The sequence below is a fragment of the Berghia stephanieae genome, chromosome 4 (assembly GCF_034508935.2).
Source record: "Berghia stephanieae isolate SIO BIC M18660-M18661 chromosome 4, UCSD_Bste_1.3, whole genome shotgun sequence".
NCBI lineage: Eukaryota > Metazoa > Mollusca > Gastropoda > Nudibranchia > Aeolidiidae > Berghia > Berghia stephanieae.
In genome coordinates this window covers 9,792,306-9,819,805 of record NC_088363.1, presented here as the reverse complement: position 1 = coordinate 9,819,805, position 27,500 = coordinate 9,792,306, and the positions used below count along the sequence as shown (strand labels likewise).

General features: G+C 37.1%; 2 protein-coding genes across 2 annotated transcripts in view; both read left to right on the top strand.

Moving 5' to 3' along the window:
* LOC144970004 (uncharacterized) overlaps positions 1–17,231 on the top strand; it is a 25,743-nt gene extending 8,512 nt beyond the window's left edge. Inside the window, exons 7-19 of the mRNA XM_078909145.1 lie at positions 636–798; positions 2,536–2,619; positions 3,954–4,018; positions 4,486–4,563; positions 5,672–5,732; positions 7,084–7,219; positions 7,939–8,036; positions 9,427–9,555; positions 10,908–10,989; positions 12,499–12,530; positions 14,188–14,265; positions 15,225–15,359; positions 16,997–17,231. Of these exons, the coding sequence (XP_078765271.1) occupies positions 636–798; positions 2,536–2,619; positions 3,954–4,018; positions 4,486–4,563; positions 5,672–5,732; positions 7,084–7,219; positions 7,939–8,036; positions 9,427–9,555; positions 10,908–10,989; positions 12,499–12,530; positions 14,188–14,265; positions 15,225–15,359; positions 16,997–17,107 (1,252 nt within the window). The 3' untranslated portion in view covers positions 17,108–17,231. The remainder of the gene's footprint in view (positions 1–635; positions 799–2,535; positions 2,620–3,953; positions 4,019–4,485; positions 4,564–5,671; positions 5,733–7,083; positions 7,220–7,938; positions 8,037–9,426; positions 9,556–10,907; positions 10,990–12,498; positions 12,531–14,187; positions 14,266–15,224; positions 15,360–16,996) is intronic.
* Positions 17,232–21,896: 4,665 nt separating this feature from the next.
* Positions 21,897–27,500, top strand: part of LOC144970003 (uncharacterized) — a 20,213-nt gene continuing 14,609 nt past the window's right edge. Inside the window, exon 1 of the mRNA XM_078909144.1 lies at positions 21,897–22,895. Coding sequence (XP_078765270.1) covers positions 22,280–22,895 — 616 coding nt within the window. The 5' untranslated portion in view covers positions 21,897–22,279. The remainder of the gene's footprint in view (positions 22,896–27,500) is intronic.

Here is a 27,500-nt window from a genome sequence, read left to right as displayed (position 1 = left end):
GTAATATCGCCTAACAGGCATCATGTCTCGTTATACATGTTAAGTGTTGCTGTTGGTTAGGGGCCCCTTTGTAAAGCGCTTTGAGCACATATAGTGGATAATGCTCTATATAAAAGCTCATGCTTTTTGTGGGTTTTTTTTTGTGTGTTTTTTCCTATTGTCCGTTTCACGCGTTAGACAACGGGTAAAACTCCGGTTCCATGCCCTTGGGGACAGCGTGGCTCAGTGGTACGGTCTTTGTTTCGTACCCAAAAGGTACCCTGTTCGACTACCCGTATCATTGTGTGGCCTTGAGCAAATCCCCTTACCCTGCCTACTAGCTCACTTTGCGGCGCTGCACTGCGGCTAACGCCTGGGCTATTCCAGTCTTCCCTAAAGACAAATAATTTCCCTTGGACATGAATAAAGGGAATTCTATAGGGAATGAGATTAGCGGAAAAGTAGCGTCCCTTGATTGGACGTCACCCATAGTCTGTGACGTCACCGGCGGAAAAGTTATTAGAGAGAGAACGCCATGTTGATTGTGCGCATGCGTCTTTCGTCCTCACGGAATCGCATTCCCTATTTTTATTATATTTATATGTCCTATGACGGGAGATTTGTACATGAAAAACCTGATTTCAAATCTTCCCCAGTTACGATCCGAGAGTTGTGATTCTGAAAGAAGGTCACCCGCCCTCCTGTTTTTATTTGATTCTTTCTGGATCCCTGATGGTCAACGTCCGTCAAACCAACGAGACCACCGGTCAGACATTTATACAGACCATAGGAATGATGGACAGGGGAGAGTGTTTTGGGGTAGGTATTTCTCTTTTTTTTAAAATGAGATTGTGTACTTTGTCGCACCTTTTTATCTAATTAGTAAAAAGTAAATAGTAAATAATGAATTTATATAGCGCCTAAACATCCACGTTAATCGTGCTCTGCAGCGTTTTACATAATAAAAATAAAAATGTTTAAAAACAACAAAATTAAAAATCACGAAACTACATGATACATAATAAGCATGCATACAAAAACAAAATCTAAGTAACATTTATTTCATGAAAAATAAATAATAATAAATAATTAAAACTATTTTCGTCTTTACAAAGCGCATTGTTGCCTATTTTGTGCGGCTATGTGGTCTTGTGGTATGACACTCGCTTTCGGATCGGAAGGTCTTGGGTTCGAGCCTCGCTCGGGGCATAGTTGAGTTCTTGGAAAAGACGCTTTACTCACATTCTCTCACCGTACTCGGGTGTAAAATGAGTATCTAGACGTTAACAAAACTGTCTCTGACCAAAAAAAAAAAAAAAAAAAAGAAGTATTATCGCCTAACAGGTATCATGTCTCCCGTCCTACATGTTCAGTGTTGCTGTTGGCCTGGGACCCCTTGTAAAGCGCTTTGAGTACGTATAGCATTGTTTGCCTAACATGAATTGCCTTTTATTTGGACAATAAAGATTTTATATTATTATTATTATTTTGAGCTATTTAAAATCTCAATAAAAGCTAAATTAAATTTTACCGATACTGTTGTCTTCTTTTAATTGCAAAATTGAGAAATTAGGGAGCAGGCACTGGAATAAGATAAAGATCTGAACAAGTGTGTATGAAACGGTGCCAGACACAGCAAGACAGAAAAATGCAAGAAAAAGAAAAACATCTAAAAAAAATCAGTCGAGACAGATGATTTTTTCTTTTGTGGTGTTTTTTTTTTTCATGCATTTCTCTTTCTTGATTTGTCTGGCACCGTTTGAAAGAACATCATTAAAAAAAAACCCCAAAAAAACACGCATATTGAAATGAAGTTGTATTTCTCGGCTTGTTTATCTCATAAACATTGGGAATAGATTTATTTATTAAGAACTACAAAGTTAGCGGGATTTTTTTAAAACTTTAAAAAAATCTACTAATTAAGCATAAAGCGCTAAGCATTTATTCAGTTTTGTAAAACTCGTGGATTGAAGTTTGCAGTCATTTTTGCTTATAGAATCCCGATTACTCAGTTGGTAGAGCACTCGCTTCACACTCAATAAAAATCGAACCTGGGTGCAGTCGGGATTTTTGTTGACCCTCCTGCCCACTCAGCAGTGATTGGATGGCTGGTCGGCTAGTACTTAGCGATAGACTAACTAGCGTCCTATCCAAAGGGTAGCAAGCAATTGCTATTGTCCGTTTCACGCTGTAAAAATTGGGATAAACGGCGGCTCCATGTGGCCAATGGCTATGACGGTCAACTATGATGTGAATTGAAAAAGTTTCTGTCTCCACGAATCACGATCCTCTGCGGTGCGCATGAAATCTGTGTTGCTTCTAAAATCACATTGGCTATTCTTAGGTTATTTAAATAAGTCATTCTTTGTCTTCCTCTATCTCTCTTTTCTTCGATTATCCCAGATGTTACCAACTTTTCTATTCCGTCTCTTCTCCACACATGTCCCAGAAACCGTTACTGCCTCTTTCTGATGCTATCGATATTCACTCAGTGTTCAAAGCGCTTTACCAGAGATGTATGAGTGCATAACAAAATGTGTGTAAATTCATTCACAGGAGATTGCCTTATTGGAAGGACGCCTTCGGACAGCTACGATTGTGTGCAAATCTAAAACCGAATTACTTGTCATTTATAAAGAGGTAAATCCGTTCTACCCTCGTTGCACATATTATTATTCTTTGCAGGTCTGATATCCATACGCAAAAGGGTTTAACAGTCGTGACGTCACTTCCCTCGTAATGACGCATGGTAACTGGTTCTAAACTATCGGAACAATCGCGGACGCCCTAATGAAATACTTCTCCGACGAGCATAAAAGTATATCCAGAGGAGAAAAATATTTTAAATCTGATCATGTTTTGATTTTATACGTTCTGAACTCATGACATGTGAACACATTCTAGCCAGCATAAAGAATAAAAGTACCAATTTTCTTTGTTTAGAACCAAGCTGCTCGTTCCTAGGCGACGTGACATCAGACTATTGAATCATATTATGGGCTTGAGCTGGATTGAGTGTATTTTCATTACAACAAGAAGGCAATAAAGATTGGGTTATCAGACCTGCAGAAATTCATCATAATTCGTCCATATTTGAATGTTGTTAAAAAGGGCGTTTTGTTCGTATTCGGCTGCATTGACGTGTACATATATGCAGGTCTGACATCCGACCCCAACTATATAGGCTTAGCTTAACATTGTTGTAATGGACAATATTTTGCGTCATTATTATGAGATTTCCATTATAAGAATGAGCCCATAATGAATGGGTTATCAGACCTGAAAAAATGCACGTCGGGGTGCATATCTCTCTTTTAACCAAATGATAATTTATCTAGCTGTATGATGCATAATGTTTGCCTTTTCTACAGGGTTTTATAACATCCGACGATGTTGCTGTAATTTCCCTCTGTATTGAATTTACAGCCAGAAAAAATATCGTTTAAGCATTAGCAGACTTTAAAAACCTTTAATTGGTCTCTGTAATCTTTATGCATCGATATCGTAAGTTTTCAAAGTGATATGTAAACAACATACATTGTTAATTTTACCATTTTTGGTACATATCGCTGTTTCACATTATGAAATATAGGATTATTAAATGTCAGTGCCATAATATAGTATAACATCGTTGTACATGTACAATTTCCACTATCAACATTCGTTTGACATAATATATAGATAGAACGAAGATGACGTCACTCAAGCCTTTGTTATTGTATTTTGCCATCCGCGTTTGTGGGTGATCCTCACTAAACTGTATCAACCACACTATAAAAATTCATGGTTACACACAGTTTTGTGTGTTGGTCCGTTATACTTCCGGATGGCCATGTTGTGAACTTCTTAGCCAAGTGCATACTATCTTTAAGTTTATACATTTGTAAATCCCATGCATCTATGTGCTCGTCTAAATAAAAGAGCAATAGCAATTATTTACATGCATCTCTTCACCTTTACCTTCTTATCTACAGGATTTTGACAGGATTGTTCGAAGACCGCTATTTCAACAAAGGGACGAAAACATCAAATGTTGCATGTGAGTCCCTTGTCATATAATAATATTATAAAACCTGATTTTACTGCTAAGACATTATTTTATTACATACATTATTTTAAGATTATTTGATATTCGGATTATTTACATAGAATTTTGAAAATGTTGGCGGTGATGATGATGATGATGATGATGATGATGATACTACTACTACTACTACTACTACTACTACTACTACTACTACTACTACTACTACTACTACTACTACTACTACTAATAATAATAATAATAATAATAATAATAATAATAATAATAATATGCCGACGACGACGATTATGATGATGATGATACATGATGGTGATGGTGATTGTGATGATGATGATGATGATGATGATGATGGTGATGATGATGATGATGATGATGATGATGATGATGATGATGATGATGATGATATAGATGCTCTTTCATTTATTCTTGTCTGTATCCTTTGACAAAACCTGCCATATCAGAGACCACCAACTGTTCAAAGAATTTCCCAAAGAAATTTTCTACACAAATCCCGGTCACTTCTTCTACCAATACTTCCCGTAAGTAAGACGTTACACATTGAATCATGTATCTGTTACTGGTCTATAGATAGTATGCGCTTGGCTAAGAAGCTCATAACATTGCCATCCGGAAGTATAACGGACCAACGCACAAAACTGTGTGTAATCATGAACTTTTATAGTGTGGTTGATACAGTTTAGTGAGAATCACTCACAAACGCGGATGGCAAAATACAATAACAAAGGCTTGAGTGACGTCATCTTCGTTCTATCTATAATTGGATTACTGTTCATTCTGCTCAATAGACACCGAGATAACCCGTCGCCATCGAAGGCCACATAGCCATCTTGCCTGCCACTGACCAAAAAATGACGTCAAAATGCCAGTCTTTGGCCACAAAAGAAAACAAATCGTGAGTTGTATTGAATAGTTCAACCAATGGGACCACTTGTTTCCATCAGCACTACTAACGACAACTCACTAGGCGGTGCAAGTACCAAATAATGACGTCAAAATGCCAGTCTTTTTGGATTTCAGTCTCAGGCTATAACTTAACGATGGCTAAGGATAACCACGCCTCTCGCATAGTCATCATAATGTAAACAAAGGCCGTGATTGGTTAGCATTGCAAACTATACACGTTTATCTATCGATAGTATATGTGTGTGTCTAAGTAAAATACCAACTGTTCTACCGCTTGATGAAAAGAATAGAACCAAAAACGTTTACGGATATTATGAGCTTGGCAAAGAATCTCACAACATTGCCATCCGGAACTAAGACGTACCAACACACAAAACTATGTGTAACCTTGAACGTTTATAGTCTGGTTAACACAGTTTAGTGAGAATTACTCATAAACGCTGATGGCAAAAAGTAATAACAAAGACCTGAGTGACGTCAACGTCATACTATTTATAAATAACCAACCATTCTTGTCCAAATACGTTTGAAGATGTGTGACAAATTCCGTGTTTTGATTGGTCAAAAATCTACTGAAAGAAATAGCTGTTTGTTGTCTGTACGGACTCACAGTGAAAGGCATAGGATATATTCGATGATATACGTTTTAATTCCGAAAGATCTAAATAAGAACTTTTCTAAAATATTTATTCGGCAGTATGGTCATTTCATTTTTCTTTGCAGTAAACAATGTGTGATCTCTATGAATAGCAATGACTGTCCGTTTCTAATACTGGTCAAGTCGGTAAGTTTCAGAATTTATTTATTTATTTATTTATCTATTATTGTATGTATCATGATAGAGAACTGAACAAGTGTGTATGAAATGTGCCATACAAAGCAAGCAAGAAAAAATCAAAACCCCAAAAAATCAGTTCAGGTAGACTGACTTTTTTTTAATATTTTTTTTTCTTGTAGTTTTCTTTCTTGCTTTGTCAGGCACCTTTCATACACACTTAGACTTGTTCAGCTCTTTATCTTACACCTGTAACTGATCCTTAATTTTGTAATGTAGCATGATGGTGAGTTTGTTTACCTTCCAAATGCATAGCATTAGATTTAAAAGAAAGAGCTATTTTTAAAATTAAAAAGCACGGCGTATGTTCCACAAAATGTCCCCAAAGCGCTTTACAAGGAATCCCTAGCATACTTAACATGTAAGACGAGACATGACTCCTGTTTGGCGATCTTACACGTTTTCCAACCAAGATAACGGCCATGTACGGTAAGAGAATATGATGTGTACAGAGCGTTTTCCCGAAGACTCAACTTTGCGTCGCTCATAGCGAGTCGAACACCTGGACCTTCCAGTACGAAGGCGAGTGTCATACAACTAAACCACATGGCGCACTAACTTACGAATAATCTCTGTTCTGGATTGATTGTCTTGTTGGTTTAATTTGTAAGTCTTGAATTTGTGACAGCAGGCCTCGTGTCTAACTACAGAATCTCTCTTTTACCTTCAAGACTTACAATTGGAAGTGTTGAGACATTAGAGACCTTTAGCAGATAAGACGTATCACGCATCACATATCACAAATCTATCACATGATCATTCTCATTATAAGTAAAAAATAGTGTCCCTGTACAATTTTTGTATGGCTTATGGAAATGATTCTTTTGTGACATCCAATCAAAAATCGCATGTCGGCACTATTTTTACGTATAACCAGAATGATCATGTGATGAATACGTACCCGGTACGTGATGCGTGAAGCTTGGTATATATGATAAAATAAATTTTAAAATCCCTTTATTCATCCCATAGGGGAAATTTGTCTCTAGAGTCTATTCCAAGATTGGAAGTCTTTGCAACGTACCCAAAAGGCACCAGGTGCGACTACCCGCCTTGTTTTGTTGTGTGGCCTTGAGCAAGTCACCTCGCCCTAGCTCAGTTTGCGACGCTTTGACTGCGGCTGAGGCCTGGATTATTCCAGTTTTTCCTTGGAATAGACTCTAAAGACAAATTTTCCCTTGGCGATGAATAAAGGGGATTTCAATTATTTATTCATTTATTTATTCATTCATTTCTTGATTTGATATCACACTTATTTAGAGATATTCCTTCTTTTTTTTGTTTGTTATTTAATCTAAAGGGAGAGTGTCAGCTCCTCGGATCATACAAGAAGTTCGATGCAGCCAATGAAAAGCAAGCGCCAATATCACGTGATGTAGAAAACCTATTCCCTCTGCACGCCGACAGGAAAAGATCTGGCACAGCAAGAACACAAGGTCGACTTGTGCATAGTTTCTGTTGACAATATTATAATTTTTATAATTTAGATTACGCTGATTTATTATCGTTTCAGGCAAAACTGCCGTCTTAAGACAAAGAGTCGTATATATCGGGGAAAGAAAGTAAATTGTACAGGAGAGCCAAGAAAAAATAAATACCGTTTGCTCCCATTTCTTTAAATTAATCAAGACGCATATCTTTCTTTTGTGATAAACACTTTATACTTGAGCATAAGGGATGTAACCTATGATGAAAGATGCATTTTCCACCAAATGTGCTCGACGCGGTTTAAGGGGCGGGGGGGGGGGGGGGGGGGGGTGGAGGAATTGATTTAGAAAATGTTTATCTAAAATCTTTAAATTATGCCAAATGCACACCAAACAAAACTGGAGCAAGCTGCAGAATGTGTTAAGACAAGGGAATTTTATTGATGCTACGAGTTTATTTAAAATAATCGCAACATCCACCAGTCTGAGATAACATACCAACACACATAAATTATTTGTAACCTTGAACGTTTATTATCTGATTGATAGCATTTAATGAGAACTAATCATAACAACAGCTGACTTTAAACAATAACAAAGAGTTGAGTGACGTAAATTTTGCTCCTTCTATAGTTCAAGAATCATTTTAAAATATATTTGAATCCCTATTACTGTTTCTTCTATTTTATCAGTTCAGTTCTTTTTTTTTTTCTGTTTGGTATCACCAGAAAAGAATTCATCTCGAACAGAATCAGTTTCAGCCATTACGTCTGCCTTGGAGAGCACTCTTCTGAAGGAGAGGCATGTCGGGAAAATGATTGTAAAGGTAGGGTGGGGATTTTACACAACAACAGATATAAAAAAACCCAGTAGAGTTCATGCTTTGTTGGGGTTCCAGATAGATCAGTTGATAGAGCACTCGCTTCACATGCAAAGGGACAGAGATTGATTCTGGGTGAAGTAAAAACAAATTTCAGATCTCCCCTCCCCCTTGTTACCTAGCAGTAATTTGGTAGCTAGGTCTATAAGATCTAGCGGAGGGTACCCTGCGATAGACTACTAATGTCCTATCCAAATAATAGCAATGAATTGCTATTGTTCGTTTAACACGTTAGAAACCGTGATAGATTCCACGTGCCTGACGGCTGTGAATGGCTGCTTTTTTATGATTTACTCTTAGAGTATATTTTGTGTGTCGCATTCCTTTCACATTTTGTTTTATCCCATTTTAATTATGCCAATGCGCAGAGAATAACAAATGCAGCAAGCTGTAGAACCTGTTTGAGGCAAAGGATTTTAATGTACAAAAATAGTTTCAAAAAAACACTCATTTTGTCGAAAACTCTCAAAACTGGGACAATGAGTATTCAAGGAAGTCCCAAGTTTGAAAGTTTTTGACAAGATAGGTTCATTTTAATAGATCGATATTTGTATAAGCCCGTACTTGTTCTATTGCTTTTCGGTCTATAACAGTAGAAAAAAGCAATAGAACAAGTACAGGCTTATACATACCTTGGCCAATACATCACAGACGATGGCAACTCTTTTGCAGAGATCAAAAGAAGGATTAGCATTGCCAAAATAAATTTCATGAAAATCAGAAAGAGCCTCACTAGCATAAAAACATTAACAGTAGCAAAAGTACATATTGCTATCTGTTACGTATGGTCCACATTCCTGTATGCCTGTGAAACATGGACCATAACGAAAGAGATAGAAAGAAAAATCGATGCCTTAGAGATGAGGATGAACCGCAGAATTCTGAGAGTACCATGGACCAGAAAGAAATAAAAAATTCTGGTTCTTATTGATGCAGCAGACCAAAGGTCCAGAAAACTGTTGGCTAAAATCAAAATGAGAAAACTGAAATATTTGGGGCACGTCTGGAGACACAACACCATCTAAAAATCAATGCTAGAGGGAAAAGTAGCTGGCAGAAAGGCACGGGGCAAGCCAAGAACGTTCCTGGATAAGACATGTGGAGGCAACAACTGGCAAAAAGATAATCGACTGCTCAGTAACGGTAATGGCCATTGAGCGTGAAGAATGGCGGTCCATGACATTCAAACTCTGTAGGGAGACGAAACTCCGGTAAGGTATTTGAAGGATGAGTTTTAATCTTTAAGTGTGAGAGAAAACCATTAGAATCTGTTGTTGCCATTTAGTCAATCAATTTGACTGTTTTGATAAATGAAAATGTGTATTTCTACTCTCAGCCCATGACCGGAAGCAAAGTCCGTGTCGACGACTCACCTTTACCCGATACTCCAGCTTTTGTCAAGAATCGCAGCAAGACAATGAGTAACGTCTTCGATAAGCTTGAAAAGGAAAACAGGATGGAGATAGTGAGTCTTACAAAAATGTGAACATCGGTATCAAGTAAGAAATAAAACATGAAAAAAAACAGCTTCAAAAATAGGACAAAATACCAAACATGGCGGTTTTCAGCTCAAACCCCTTCTTCAGCAAATCACAACAACAACAAAAAAAAAAAACATTAACCATTTACTAAACACCTGGCAGACAGGAGAAAAATATTTCGCATTGTTGTCCGCAAGTAGAACCTTTTACTAGCGGACAAGACAAGCCAAGTATTTCTCTACCGTTTGTCTGGATTTTAAAGTGATGCATTCATGTTCTTATTATTATTTTTTTTTTTATTAGTTGAAGAAGCGTTTTGAACTCAAAATGTTTAATGTATGTTCTTGTTTGTTTTTTTTTTCTTCTTTTATTTATTTATTTATTTTTTTTTTGTTCATGTCGAAGCTGTTATATCCATTTTTTGTTAATTAGTTTTTACAGTCCGTAGCATCTAACAACTTAGAATCACTTTGAATATTGGTATAAAGCACTTTTTCAGCCTTCACAATATACTTTATTAATATTTCAAGCAAGTTACATTCAAACTCATTCCGATTCATACAAAATAGATTGCCCAATTTCCATTTCATACTATATAGACGAAATCGTCTTTTATGCATCTTTCTTTTACTTTTCTTTTTTTTCTTTTTTCTTTTTTTTTTTTTTTTTTTTTTTTTGTATTTTCTCTCCTGCAATAGTTTTAAACAGTTTCTTATTAAATATTAACAGTGACATTTATAACTATTAACAAACAATTGGATGGCTACGTGGTCTAGTGGTATAACACTCGCCTTCGGACCAGAAGTTACAGAGCTCGAGACATATTTTGAGAGACGCATAATTGAGTCCTTGGAAAAGGCTCTTTTCTTATATCCTCTCGCTGTACTCAGGTGTAAAATGAGTACCGGGCCGTTGACAGAGGTGTCATACCACAAGATCACATAGCCGGAAATTATGCCTATAGGAATATAACTAAATGCCATGACTATATTTATTTTCCTTTCAAGATTGAGATATCTAATCTGTTTAAAAGAAACAATAACAAAGAATACAAGTTATATTCTCTAATTAATTAATAATTAATACTTTTAGAAATTCATTAACAAACAAATATGTTATTTTAGAATGTTTATAATTTATTAGTTTGCTGTTGTTTGTTTTGTTTTTTTGTTGTTTTTTTTGTTTTGTTTTTAAAGTCTATTGAATGAATGGATAAATGACTAGTATGTGGAGATTTGTTACATATCGATGTGAGACTAAATTATAATTTCGATAGAATATCAATAAAGGATATCTTACCTTATCTTTTTACCAAATAATGTCATTATTATTTCAGAACAAGATAGATAATGCTACCCAACCTAAAGAAGAAAACTTTTGGTCATCTAAACTGTGTGGCAACAGGAAGAAATCAGCAGGTTGGTAAAAACTACTTAAAAAGATTTGAAAACGTGTGTGTGTGTGTGTGTGTGTGTGTGTGTGTGTGCGTGTGTGTGTTTGTGTGTGTGTGTGTTTCAAACAGTCTTAGACAAGGCAAGAACGAAAAATACAAAGAAAAAAAAGTCATCCCTGTCTTGAGGCATGCTAATTTTTGAGGGAATATTTTTTTTCTTACATTATTTTTCTTGCTTTGTCTGGCACTGTTTCATACATCTGGGTGGGGATCCTGGCCTCCCATAGTGGGCAGGGAGGTACTTACTGTGTCTTCTATCCCCCTATATCTGTTTTCCAACTCACTCTCTGTCTTGTCTTAGAATGAGATTACTTGGTTTTGTCCTGACCCTGGCCGGATACCCTGTCTGATAGGGAGACATTAAAATGTATGGTTCGTTTTTGGGAGATGATATTTTTTCCTTGTAAATCATCTCTTTGTTATGCACTGTGCTATTATTTGTTTACATATTATATATTATGATTTGTAAATATTTGAGTGTAGTCCTCTTAGTGGGGACCTGTGCTTGTGTCTGGATGAGACTTTTCGGTGATCTCAAACTAAGTACTTTTATGGTGTGATTGTGGAATCTACATCTATTTCCTAATTGAACCAATTCCCCTTTGTCTTCCTTTTTTTTTTGAGTGCTTTAATTGTAATTCTAGAACTTTTTACTTTCCCATTTTCTTCCTTTTTACTGGCGGGGATACGACCTTAATGTGTTGCAAGTGCCGTAAAACCCTTAAAAACAAAAACAGAAATGTTTCATACATACTTTTCCAGATCTTTTTCTTACACCAGTGCCTGCTCCTTAAATTTTCAGTTGGATATTTTCAAAGACAATGCAATTGCCAAGATAAGCTGCCCGGCGTGTTGCCATCTGATATTGTTTATAAAGATTAATTTCTAAACTGGACATTTTAAATGGATATATATAGATTCTGTTTCCATAATACACAACCCGTCGGCCAACTGGGGGGGGGGGGGGGGGGGGGGGAAGCAGCGTGGCTCAGCGGTACGGTCTTTGCGTCGTATCCGAAAGGTACCGAGTTCGATCACCCGCAACTGCGCTGCGTGGCCTTGAGTAAGTCAAATAGCTCTAGCTCAGTTTGATGCGCTGCACTGCGGATGACGCCTGGGTTATTCCAGTCTTCCCTTGTATAGACCCCAGAGAAAAATTTCTCCTATGGTGAATAGAGTGAATTTTATGTAATTTGTATTAATTCACACATCTTTGATTACCAATGACAACGACGGCGACAACGATGGTGACAACGACGGCGACAACGACGACGACGACGACAATGAGGATGATGATGATTACTAGATGATGAATAGATGATGATTATGATGATGATGATGATGATGATGATGATGATGATGAATAGATGATGATGATGATAATGATAATGATAATGATGATGATGGTGATGATAATATAATGATAAGCCTTAAGAATTTGATTGATCACGTGGGTTTTGTTCGTTTGTTTCAGTGGCGAGAGAGCAGTCTGGAAAACCAAGGGAAGTAAGTATTGCTACTATACATTTTAGACATTGATAGTTATGTCCCCTATAAAGAAAAGTAAAACTTTGACATGTTTCAGCTGTAATAATAATAATAATATTATTATAGTGGAACCGCCCCCAATACATATACAATGTACAAACACACACACACACACACACACACACACACACACAGGCACGCTATTGTATCGTATGTATAAAAAGCTAATAATTCATTGAATCTTTCTTGATTTATTATTTATATCAAGGCCATCCCCAATAGCTCAGTTGGTAGAGCACTGGCTCCACATACAAAGGGACCGAGATCGATTCCAGGTGAAATCGAGATCTTGTTCACACCCATCTATCTGCCAAGGATGATTCTTTCAAACTCATTTGTGACCTATTGTCTCATTTGTTTTTATTGTTTTGTTTTTAAGGATTTCACGGCTCTTGCAACACATTAAGGTCATATCAGCGCCAGTAGAAAGGAAGAAAAATGGAATAGTAGAAAGTTCTAGAATTACAATTAAAGCCCCGAAGAAAAAGTAAGACAAAGGGGAATTGGTTCAAATAGGGAACAGATGTAGATTCCAAGAGCACACCGTCAAAGTACTTAGTTTGAGATCACCTAAAAGTCTCATCCAGACACAAGCACAGGTCCCCACTAATAGGAATACACTCAAATGTTTACAAATCATATATAATACATAAAACTAAACATAACACAGTGCATAACAGAGAGATGATTTACAAGGAAAAAAATATCATCTTCACAAAAGTAACTATACATTTGACTGTGTCCTTCTCAGCCAGGGTATCAGGTCAGGGCCAGGAAAAAACAAAGTAATCCCATTCCTAGACAAAGACAGACAGAATGTTGAAAATCTTTTGTCTCATAATGGTATTATGTCCGTGAGCTGCAAAATCTAAAAAGTCAAGTTTCTAGTACATAAACCAAAATTCGATGGTTATTTAATTAATGATTTATTGAGGAGAAAGGATAGAATCCGACGTGCACTTATTTACAGGTCTGATCACCCAATTCATTATGGGCTCATTGTTGTAAGGGAAATCTAAAAAAAATTGACGTAAAATATGTCCATTACAACAATGTTAAACTAGGCCCATAAGTTTGTTCGGATGCCAGACCTGCTTATATGTACACGTTGATATATTTGAATCTAATAAATAGTCGAAAATTAAAATTTCAAAATTGTTGAAATCTATTATTAGCATCTGTATAACGACGACATAATCCCGTTTTAGGGCGATGGGTCACATTTGGTTATACGAGTATTTTATTCTACTATATTGTGCGGCTATGTAGTCTAGTGGTATAACACTCGCTTTCGGATCGGAAGGTCCTGTGTTCAAGCTCGCTTGCTGCATATTTGAGTCCCTGGAATATGGCACCTCACTCAAATTCTCTCACCGTATCCATGTGTAAAATGAGTACCAGGCGTTAACAGCGTTGTTCTTTCCGGAAAAAAATGTATTATTTCCTAACAGGCGTCATGCCTCTTCCTACATGATAACCGTTGCTGCTGGCGTGGAACCCCTTGTAAAGCGCTTTGAGACTTCTATTGGATATATTGCGCTATATGAAAACTAATTATTATTTTTTTTTTTTACAATCTAACAGCAAAATGGGTTGTCAAAATTCTTCATTTCAGAGCAAGCTTTGGCGAGTGTTAAATGAGGATGCTAAAGAGTTTGTACAAGTTGCCACCCTGAAGCAAGGATATGTCTTCGTAAGTAGAACTAGAAAACAAACACTTGAGCTTTTGTTGAGGGCAATATCCACTAAACGTGCTCAAAGCGCTTTACAAGGGGTCCCTGGCCAACAGCAACACATAACATATAGGACGAGACAAGACGCCTGTCAGGCGATATTACATATTTTTGGGACGTAGACAACGCTGTTAACGGCCAGGTACTCATTTTACACCTGAGTACGGTGAGAGAATGTGAGTAAAGAGCCTTTTCCAATGACTCAACTATGTGTCGATCAGAGCGGGACTCGAACCCAGGATCTTTCGATTCGAAGGCGAGTGTCATACCACATAGCCGCACAGACCACGTGTTATATTTTCTATATATCTTTATTTACCTAAATTTCTGAAATCTGACTTACACATGAGATGGACTTTTGACTATTTGACACAATGAGAAAGAAAACGTCGCATTGTTTGAACCTAAGATTTTAATTAGCTTTTTAGAAAGAAAAAAAATGCCTTTTCTTGTTCTGATAAGATATATATTGACCACTGGGATCTCGTATTGATGCTAAGGGTTTGACTAAAATACTCACAATATCCGCCAGCCGGATTGAACGTACCAACAGACAAAACTATGAGTGATCTTAAACGTTTATGATCTGATTGGTAGAATTTAGTGAGAACCAATCAATAATTAAAATGTCACCCATCGTCTCAAAACGGTATTATGTCGGAACGAACCAGATGCTTAAAAACCGAATTGTTAAACTGGTCCAAAACTATAAATTGTTGGCATTAGCACCCTAAAACATGGTATCCATTCTCCTCAATAAAACACAAACTCAACACAAGTCTGATATTTCTGGCTATAAATTCAACTTTCAACCTCTTAACCAACCCGACTTAATACCGTTTTGAGGTGAAGAGTCACAAATAGCTGTCTAAAAATCAAATCAAAAAGCTGAGTGACGTCAATGGTGTTCCTTCCACAGGGTTTAGAGATGCTGGCAGGTGTGGATGCCCCACCCCTGACTGTGGTCAGTGGTGGTGTGGAGTGCATTCTCGTGTCCAAGCAGCTTTTTCTGAGCCACGCCAACATCAAGTCACTACGCGTGGCTGGCGATCTTGTGAGTAACAAAGGTTTTTAATTGTTTCAGTGATACAAAGCTGTTTAGAAGCTGTAAAAGTAATGAACAAAATTGAATAATTAAGCTTTGAAAAAAAAAAATTCCAAACACGGACGGAAAGTTTCGGGAAAATAAAAATTGCTTTCTTTAGCTAATAACAAAAACAAAAAAAAAAAACAAAAAAAAACACATTTTGTTTTGTTATTCGCTGATATAGGGTTTTGAGTCCAAAACGTTCCGTGTTTAGAAATTTGAACTTTACCGAATCAGTGTTATTCATATTTGTTCATTAATTTCGAAATGTTTCAAACGACTTCACGATAATTCACAGATTGTAAGTTATCAGTTTCTCTCCCATATATTGATATTGCATAAGTGAATATGTGTAGATAATTAGGACTGATATAATGATATAAATAGATAGATAGATAGATAGATAGATAGATAGATAGATAGATAGATAGATAGATAGATAGATAGATAGATAGATAGATAAATAGATAGATAGATAGATAGATAGATAGATAGATAGATAGATAGATAGATTATTATAGATAGATAGATAGATAGATAAACAGATAGATAGATATATAGATAGATAGATAGATAGATAGATAGATAGATAGATAGATAAATAGATAGATAGATAAATAGATAGATAGATAGATTGATAGATAGATAGATAGATAGATAGATTATTATAGATAGATAGATAGATAGATAAACAGATAGATAGATATATATATAGATAGATAGATAGATAGATAGATAGATAGATAGATAGATAAATAGATAGATAGATAGATAGATAGATAGATAGATATAAATAGATAGATAGATAGATATATAGATAGATAGATAGATAGATAGATAAATAGATAGATAGCTATAGATAGATAGATAGATAGATAGTAGATAGATAGTATAGATAGATAGATAGATAGATAGATAGATAGATAGATGATAGATAGATGATAGATAGATAGATAGATAGATGATAGATAGATAGATAGAAGTAGATAGATAGATAGTAGATAGAAGTAGATAGATAGATAGATAGATAGATAGATAGATAGATAGATAGATAGATAGATAAATAGATAGATAGATAAATAGATAGATAGATAGATAGACAGATGGACAGACGGACGGACAGACGGACGGACGGACGGACGGATAGAAAGATTGATAGACACATAGATTAATTACTATAACCGATTAACTGATCTAAAAATAAAATCAATCTGATTGACTATTTTAAGTGAAAATCACTTTCATCTTTACAAATCATGGGGTGCTAAGTACTCACTACACACACACACACACACACACACACACACACACAAAGGGACTGAGATCGATCCCTGGTAAAGTGGATTTTTTTTACTGACACCACCCTTCCTGCCCACCCAGCAGTAGTTGGGTAGCTATGTGTATTAAATATGGCGAAAAGTACTTTGCGATAAACTAGCGTCCTATCCAAAAGATAGCAAGCAACTGTTACCGTCCGTTTGCTGCTATTGAAACTAGGATAACATCCGGCTCTATGGCCCAAATGACTCCGAGGGACTATTTATTTTCCACTTAATAACTCAGCAATAATATACGAAAAACAAAATTGTTTCTTTCATTCTCAGGTGACGGTCTTTCCACCATCTTCATCCTTACGAGAACAAATCAACATCAACAGAAAGTGGCAAGACTACAAGAAAGACCTTGTGGCAGCTGTCGTGTCCTCTCACGCTTGAACTGAATAGGGAACGAAAGATTTGTCTCGAGAAACTGGTTACTATTTCATTGGAAGTGTAACACCCCCCCCCCCCCCCCAATCCCCTTTTTCCAGAGGACTGAATACATACATTATGTAAATTATTTTCTGGATTCAGAGTGATGGCATCTTATTTTCTAGTCTAAATACATGCTGGTCGTCAATAAGTATCATTCATCGTCGCTTTTTTTACGTCCCGCAATCCACAACAGACAAAAGAAGCAACACGCAACATGTAGAACGAGACATGACGCCTGTAGGCGATAAATAACATTTTTTTCTACAGAGGCAACGCTATTAACGACCAGATACTCATTTTACACTTGAGTACGGTGAGTAAAGAGCTGTTTCTACGGGCTCAACTATGCGCTGAGCGAGGCTCGAACTCAGGACCTTCCGATCCGAATGAGAGTGTCAACGTACTTTGCATGAGACTGATCGTTCTAACAAAAGAGTAACAAGCAATTGTTATGTCCTTTGTAATCTACACACACAATAAAAAAAAACGATAACATTTAGCTATTTTCTGCAGTTGGCAAAGCACTCGCCCCCCAAGAGAGGGACCGGTAGCAATTTCACCTGAAATCGAATCTTATTCTGAGGCGAGAAGGCCAAAGCGACGAGGCATTGCCAGGCCTGTCAGCTTTAACCCTCTCCTTACCACGAATAGGAAAATCGTCACATCTGTTACGATACAGCCAACATTTTTCTTATTCAAATTTCTTTTGTACATCACACAAATTTTTAAAAATTGAAAAGTGTGTTATAGAGCATGTTTTGCTAAAGAAATTATGTATAGGGAATGAGATTAGCGGAAGAGTAGCGTCCCTTGATTAGAAGGCACGAGCGGAAAAGTTATTAGAGAGAGAACGTCATGTTGGTTGTGCGACATGAGACACTTCACCGAAAGCGAGGACGAGAGAGACGCATGCGCAAAACCATTTTGACGTTCGCTCTGTAAGGTGACATCCAATCATGGGACGCTACTCTTCCGCTAATCTCATTCCCTATCGCAAGAACATCACTGCTATTTTTTTGAGTGATAAAAAATCTATTTTTGTGCTAGTTGGGTGTGAAGTTTTGGGGAAAACCCTGAAAATGGCTGGCAAAGAGAAAGTAAAAATGGAAAAAAAATCGTAGTTTTCAGGGGTTATAATATAGTGACATGTATGATATCGTAAAATCTTAGAGATAGTTAGTCCTGAAATGTTTATGTTGATTTCTGAGTTCAAAATACAGTAAACATTAAATATAATTTTCCACCATTATGGACCTTGATAAAATAGATTTGGCGACATGTTTCATACTTACGAAAAATGTGAAATTCCGGCACGTGGTTCGAACCTGAGTTTCTTAGGATGAAAGAGCAATGCCTTATCTCTTCGACCTATACGCTCGGTATAATGAAGTGTAGTGGAGATTTCAATAATTTTTTCTCAAGATGGCCGGGAAGATACGACATTGTATTTAATTTACACATGGGGTCCAGTGATGGAGAATTTAGGAATATATTTTTTTCAATTTCTTGCTTTGTATTTTTTTTAGAGGGGGGGGGGGGGGGTTGGGTTTTTCTTTTCACCTTTAACCTGAGAAAAACCTAAAATAGCTCATATTGTACAATTTGATGACCAGGATGTATTCGCTTTTTATTTTGTTTTGGTTTTTGGTTTTGTTTTTTTTTTTTACATATGATAAAGACATTTAAAAAAGATAATTCTCGGGATTAATAAAAAGATGTATTATGATAACTTATTTTTATTTTTTAACTTTTTACACTATATCGTGATGTGTTGCTATAAATAAAATCTAAAAGGAAAGCAGTGAAACCTCGTATGTTAGTTTTTTTGTTGTTTTTTTTTTTGTTTGTGTTTGTTGGGTTTTTTTTTTTTTTGTTGTTTTTTTTTTTTTGAGACATAAAGCTTCTCGTACCATTCTTGTTTAGTCCTTTTATACGAAACAAAATTCTTCTTCTTCTTCTTCTGGTCAACATCAGCACTTAACAAGTAGGACGTGACATGACGCCTGTTAGGCGAAATAACATTTTCTTCGGACAGAGACAACGCTTTTAACTGCTAGGTTCTCTGGGAAGACGTCATGCTTTGAGAGTTTATTAATGAAGGTAAAGATATTTTGCTGAAGGAGAATCAAGGTCCATCCTAAAATCAGGGCTTGAACCCTGCTCCTCTTGGTGACATGACAACACCTAATCCACGCGATCATCTCGCAAACGATATCAAGATTGGTCTATCTTGGACAATATCATATCACACACAAACAACCCCCCCCCCTCTCTCTCTCTCTCTCTCTCTCTCTCTCTCTCTCTCTCTCTCTCGCTTTCTCTTTCTTTCTCCATCTCTCTCTCTCTTTCTTTCTCTAACTCTCTCTCTCTCTCCCTCTGGATTTCTTCTCGGTCTTTCCCCCTACCCCCCCCCCCTCCTCCATTCCTCCTAACAAGACAACCAATATTATGACCAAATGAGTATTCCCGGTTACAATGGAAATCAAAATAAAGATAGAGCACATAAGGTAGTCTCTGATTGTCTTGGGATTGACACGCCTGTAGTTGTGACCATAAATATACATTGCCACCTACTCACCGGCCAATCAAAGAAATACCCCGATAGTGACAAGACACGCGACAACGGTGTGTTGTTTTTGGTGACAATGACGACGAAGTTCGCGACACACAATCAATTAAAAATGAATAGGATTAAATTATTACCCCACGTTGTCCGTCATGAGTCAAAACGCCCCAGGTTTGTGTCACAAATTAATTGTTGGATTACGGGTTTAGGTCTACTTATGGAACGAAGAATTTGTATTTTTAAAAATGTTTTAAGTTGATCTTTTATATAGCGCAATATCCATACGTACTCATAGCGCTCTACAAAGGGTCCCTGACCAAAAGCAACACGTAACGTAAAGAATGAGACATGATGCCTGTTAGGTGATAATTTTTTATCCGACAGAGACAACGATGATAACGGCCAAGTACTCCTTTTACACACGAGTACGGTGCGATAAAGTGAGTAACGAGTCTTTTCCAAGGACTTAGCTATGCGCCGAGAACTTTTATTTTCTTTCCTTTGGGCAAGATTATTTACCCCCGATTTGCTCACTTGGACAACATGGATGATTCCTGTTAACATCCGACATCCTGTTTGATGGTTATCTATATTCCTTCATGGCATGCCAAGGCAATGGGATACAAACATAAATTAAATTTAAAAAAAAAAATTCCTTTTATTCACCCCATAGGGAAAATTTATCTCTATGGTCTCTTCCAGGGAGAGACTGGAATAACCCAGGCGTCAGCCGCAGCGCAGCGCCGCAAATTGAGCTACGGCTAGGTCATTTCTTCAAGGCCACACAGCGCAGCGGCGAGGCGTGTGATCGAACTCGGTACCGTCGGGTACGAAGCAAAGTCCGTACGGCTGAGCCACGGTGGCGTTGCGAAAGGGCGTAGTTGTTTATTTTCTTTTTTTTCTATATAGTACAATATCTCAAAGCGTTCTTCAAAGTGTCTCCAGCGAACAGCATTACTTGTCATGTAGGAGAAGTCATAACACATGCAAGGAGATATTATATTTATTTTGTGATACATACAACGCTGTTACCATCCAGGTACTAGTTTTGTACCTGAGTACAGTGACAGAATATGAGTAATTTGTGCGGCTATGTGGTCTTGTGGTATGACACTCGCTTTCGGATCGGAACGTCCTGGGTTCGAGCGTCCTTGGAGAAGGCTCTTTACTTACATTCTCTCACTGTACTCAGGTGTAAAATGAGTACCTGGTCGTTAACAGCGTTGTCTCTGTCCGAAAAAAATGTAATATCGCCTAACAGGCGTTATGTCACGTCCTATATGTTTCGTGTTGCTGTTGGCTAGGGACCCCTTGTAAAGCGCTTTGAGAACGTTTAGTGGATATTGCGCTATATAACAGCTCAATTGTTTTTTTTAGTTTTGTGCGACTATGTGGTCTTGTGGTATGACATTCGCTTTCGGATCGGAAAGTCCTGGGTTCGAGTCTCGCTCGGCGCATAGTTGAGTCCTTGGAAAAGTCTATTTACTCACATTCTCTCACTGTACTCAGGTGTAAAATGAGTACCTGAACGTTAACAGCGTTGTCTATGTCATTTGTCACGTCCTACATGTTACGTGTTGCTGTTGGTTAGGGACCCCTTGCAAAGCTCTTTGAGCACGTTTAGTGGATATTGCGCTATATAAAAGCCCATTTTTGGGGGGGGGGGGGTTTTAATGTGCCTTTTCCAGGGACTCACGTTACGCCGCCTAGATTGGAACTCAAAACAGACGCCTCACGGTCCGAGTGTTATACGTCACCACAAGACCACAAAGCCGATTATGTGGTCTCGGGTTCAATCCCCAATCAAAGAAGGCAAGTTCAGTTTTCTTTTGGACGGGGGTAGAAAGGTAAAATAAACAGCAACTTTCCTTGCCTCTACCCCCACCCCGGCATACCCCACAACCTCCCCCGCCCATAGAGATAATCTCCAATCACAATACAATAGTGTCAAAGTCATTGTTTAACTTACATAACAATACACCTCATCAGTGTAGGTAAGCCGGCATGGTGACCACCTGGTGACCACCTTGTGACCACCTGAGGCCACTGATGAATGGGCGGGGCCTCTGACTGACCGATCGCTCTCATTGGTCAGTCTCTACTGCCCTCTGTTTCATTTCCAAAAAATTGAACCGATGTCTAAGATTTTGGTAATCTTAACTTCATTTTCAATTTGAGATTCAATGCGAACACATCGAATTCGAAAGTTCTTTAATTTTACGATTCAATTCATCACGACAATTTATTCTATCATCATCGAGTTGGACTTTGCCTAATGTGTCAAATTTCTTGGAGTGATTTGTGTACTTCTTGGAGATAAGTGTTGGACTTACATATTTCTGTGTCGAAGATTCACCAGTTTTGACTTCCAATCCTAGTGTTAGAGGAAGGAGAATTCATTGTGTTGATATTTATGGACTCCATCTACATCTGATCTGTTGAGTTATGCTAGCTGTTCATTTTAAATAACTCTAACTACACCTTCATTAAGTATTCATTGACAAGCTTGGGTTCACCTCTAATTTTAATTAAATCATTAAACAAAACTCTACCTAATCCTATTAAACATGGATCCAACATCCACGCCTCCGTTCATTCATCCTCACGACCCTGTTCCACCAGCACCACTGCACACCCAAGATGCAATAGATGATGCTTTTGGTATGCCCGACACCGAACCACCTGTGGCAGTCGAGGTTCCTGACGATGACGGCAGCGCAAAAGCAACCCGAGATTTTTTAGGCCATGTTTTTTCTTTCCTTAAACTGCCAGACTGGGGGGTATCGTATCTCCATCGACGAGAAACTCCCAACGCTCGAAAAGAAGCAGCCCAACGTTTTCCAACCTTCTACGGCAATAAGGCACCGAAACCTTCAGCTGCACATCCCAGTGCAGACTCCAGATCATCCGCCCATTCTTCAAACTCCAGACCTCCCAGTGTAGACCATCACTCAGCCCCGTCGACCAGTACCAGAAGCTTGTCTTCTTTCCCTACCTACAACCGAGACTTAAATGTTCAGCCCAGTAACGGTGAACCAGTATCTAGTGAATCGGTTCGTTCTGATCAAAATTGTGTTCCTTCTAGGAAGAGGAAACTTGATGACACCAACACTTTGACAAAGGATGAGGATGTCAAAACTTCCCATTCTCAACCCAAGGCACCAAAGCTTTCGTCGGAACAAGGTAAGCTATTTATATTTATATTTTTTATATCCAAATTTCTTTTCAGATTACTACCTGTCTGTGCCCACAAAACAATTTTACTACACGTAGTATCAAATCCCCTGTGTTTTTTTTTTTGTTTTTTTTCAACTTCTCGTTCTCAAATGGTCATTGTTCTCATTTATTAATCTAGCCGTCGATGATTCCATTATTCTAAGTAAACATCATTCTATCTCTGAGTTCCCCTTCACTCTATTATATCACACACACACACACACACATACAAACACACAGTGTGACACACTTACACACAACCTACCTAATCGCTTTATTCCCCCCCCCCCCCCCCCCCCCCCCGCTGTGGGACCCAAGTCCTGTGCATCAGAAAAATCTACGCATGTGTCTATTGTTATTACTTTTGTTATTGTTGTTGTTATTGATACTGTTATTATTATTATTATTATTATTATTATTATTATTATTATTATTATTATTATTATTATTATTATTATTCAATTTTATTTTTTATTACTTATTTGTTACTTTATTTTTAATTATTATCATTATCATCGATATTGTTATTATTATTATTATTATTTTTATTATTATTTTTTATTATTATTATTATTATTATTATTATTATTATTATTATTATTATTATTATTATCATTGTTATTATTTTAAAAATCTATTTTGGTTTATTTATTATTAGACTCTATTATTGTTATTATTATTTGTGCGGCTATGTGGTCTAGTGGTATGACACTCGCTTTCGGATCGGAAGGTCCTGGGTTCGAGCCTCGCTCGGCGCATAGTTGAGTCCTTGGAAAAGACTCTTTACTCACATTCTCTCACCGTACTCAGGTGTAAAATGAGTACCTGGCCGTTAACAGCGTTGTCTTTGTCCGAAAAATTGTAATATCGCCTAACAGGCGTCATGTCTCGTCCTACATGTTAAATGTTGCTGTTGTAAAGCGCATTGAGCACGTTAAGTGGATATTGCTCTATATAAACGCTCAATTTTTTTTTGATTTTTTAAAAATAATAATAATTATTATTATTATTATTATTATTATTAGGCGTGTAGTTGCCTAACAGGCAAGACGTGTTTTTGTTGTTGTGACATTTCTCTTCAATTTTTACCGATTTCAAGGATTTACACGTCTTATTTCAATTCAATTTTTATTCAAGGATTTTTGTACAACACGTAAGATACCATTGTGATATTGCTTTAATTATATTTTATACGGTTTTGACATCATTTTTATCGAAATTGTTTCGGACTATTTTACAATGTTTCACCAAGACCCCGCCATTTTTACTCGTTCTCACAACCAATTTTTACTGTCGGCTGTCGTTGGACTTTTATTCACCCTGCGCTTTTATTGTTTACAAATTGAAAACACACATTCCGACCTCAAACGTGAACACCATTACAATCAACAAAAGATTGTCTGTAAACGTGGTGGTCGACGTAAACAACATGTAATTGAAACAACAGTCCCGCGACGTCCAGTGAACTGTCATCGTTCAACTCGACCACCACAGACGTTAACAAAAATATTGACAAATGACACAAGACCAAGTCATGGAAATCATAACATTTGTATTGGCCATATTAACGCACAGTCATCGAGAAACAAGACATTCGATATAATCGATGTCATAGATCAACACGATATCGATATTCTATATATAACTGAATCATGGTTGCGTCAGTTCGGTGATGAACCTATAATGAAAGAAATGACACCTCCCGGCTACAAGATGGAATCGTTCCCAAGAAATGGACGATCAGGAGGGGGATCGCCATCATATACAAACACGCTCTTTCGTCTAAAATACAAAACAGGCCAATTTTGTTCAAAAGTTTCGAGTGTGTCCAAACCACATTGACCTACCCTCAAATTTCATTTTTAATCACTTGTATCTACAGACCACCCCCAAGCAAAAAGAACAAACTGAGACAGAATGATTTTGCTGACGAATTTTCAGATTTTGTATCAAAAGACACATCAAATAAGCGAAAAATTTATATCGGCGATTTTAATATTCAGTTTGATGTTGATCAGAATAGTCTCGTTAAAATTATAAAAAATATGCTGAATGAACATGGCCTCACTCAGTTAGTGACCTCTCCAACTCAAAGATTGGGGCACATCTTGGACTGGTTCATCATTGACACACCCTCGCTTGTTGAATCAATTAAAAATATCAAAAAAGAAATTTCAGACCACAATCCGATTCTGGCAACTCTCAAATGCATCAAAGAGAAAGCAAAGAAAGTCAAGATAGTGTCTAGGGATACCAAAAAATAGACATTAGTTCCTTCAAAAACAATCTGTCAGAGGAACTAGGAAGAATGGATATACCATCAGCACAGAAAACAGAAGAGGTACTGCGCAACGTCATCGACAGGCATGCGCCAAAGACAACTAGAATAATAAATTCCAGGAAACCGTCTCCGTGGTTTAACCAGAGTGAAAAAACTGCCAAAAGGGAAAAAAGGAATGCAGAGGCATCGTGGAGAAAATCGGGCCTTGAGATTGACCGGCTGATATATATAGCAAAAAAGCATAAGTATAAAACCACCTGCAAAAGAGCAAAAAGAAACTATTATAACACAAAACTGTCATCAGTGAGGGACACTAAGGAATTTTTCTCTGTTTCAAAGGAACTTTTAGGGGAAGAAAAGGGCATGTGTCTACCCACTAATATCCCGGTAGAAAAGCAGCCGGATGCATTTTCAGATTTCTTTTCGGGAAAAATATCGAAAATTCGGAACAATTTGGACCTCGTGCAAAATGAAGATATAAATTTCCACCCTTTTTCGGGTTCACAGGGATTCTCTTGTTTTAAAGAAACAACTGAAGAAGAAATTTCTAAAATAATTTTTTCATCTTCCTCGAAGTCATGTGATTTAGATCCTTTACCAACTAATATTTTGAAATTATGTCTTCCTGAATTGTTACCTTGCATAACTTATATTATAAATCAGTCACTTATCTCAGGACAAGTCCCAGATATCTATAAACATGCAATTGTAAAGCCTCTCATAAAAAAGCAAAATCTCGATGTAAATGACCTTAGTAACTACCGTCCCGTCTCAAATCTGCCATTTCTTTCTAAAATCCTTGAAAAAGTTGTACTCAGACGTCTTTCACAACATCTCCATGAAAACAATCTATGGGAAAAATTTCAGTCAGCTTATCGTTCTTACCACAGCACAGAAACTGCTCTGTGCTGTGTTGCGAGTGATTTGCTTGATGTTTTAGATAAAGGTTCTGTTTCTCTTCTGACATTGTTAGACCTTTCGGCGGCGTTTGATACTATTGATCACGGTATTCTCATTAAACGACTTAATATAACCTTTGGCTTGTCTGGGACTGTCTTGCAGTGGTTTGAATCTTATTTAGATGGCAGAAAGCAACAGGTTATGATTTTAGATAAACTTTCTCGTCAACATACATTGTCTTTTGGTGTTCCTCAAGGCTCTGTTTTGGGTCCAATTCTTTTTGTTTTGTATACTTCTCCATTATCTAATGTCATCACTGGTCATGGGCTGCGCTATCATCTCTATGCAGATGATACGCAACTTTATGCTACTGATAAAACTAAAAATCTCGAAAATATTGTGAAACGTGTGGAAGAATGTGTGACGGATGTGAAAGAGTGGATGGATGCAAACAAGTTGAAAATGAATGAGTCAAAAACAGAAGTGATGATTGTGGGAAATAGAGGGCAGTTGAAGGTGAATGATGATTTTGAGGTGTTGATTGGGGGTGAAAAGATCAAAGTTTCAAAGACTGTGAAAAATTTGGGTGTCTATTTTGATTCAGAAATGAAAATGTCAGCTCACATTTCTGCTCTCTGTAAATCTTTATACTTTCAATTGAAGAAAATCAGTTCGATCCGTCAGTATATTGCAATTGGAACATGTAAAACATTGGTTGTTTCCCTCATTTTTTCGAAACTAGACTATTGTAACTCGCTGCTTGTCAACTTGCCTCAGGCTTCTATTAAACAATTGCAACTACTGCAAAACAGTGCAGCAAGATTAGTTTTTGGCAAAAAAAAATTTGATCATGCAACCCCTTTGTTGGCCTCTCTCCACTGGTTGCCCATTGAAAAGCGCACATATTACAAAGCAGCGTGTCTTGTTTATAAGTGTTTGGCCTGTATAGCACCGGCATATCTCACAGATCACGTGGTCATGTGTAAATTTGAAAATTACACTTTAAGATCATGTAATGACCAAACGAAAATTTCGGAAAAAAGATCAAGAACAAAATTTGGTGATAGATCGTTTGCTTGTTTCGGCCCCAAGATTTGGAATGAACTACCACGTGGTCTGAGGGAGTGCAAGTCTTTACCTACTTTTAAAAAGAATCTCAAGACACATTTTTACTGTATTTGTTTTTCTTGACTCTATATGAATCCTTGATTTGGCTATGAATTGTTATTGTTGTTATTATTTTATTTTTTTATTTTTTCACTTAAAATTGATATTTATATTGTAAAGTGCCCAGAGCTTGTGTTTTTCACGAGAATGAGCGCTATATAAATGTGTATTATTATTATTATTATTATTATTATTATTATTATTATTATTATTATTATTATTAT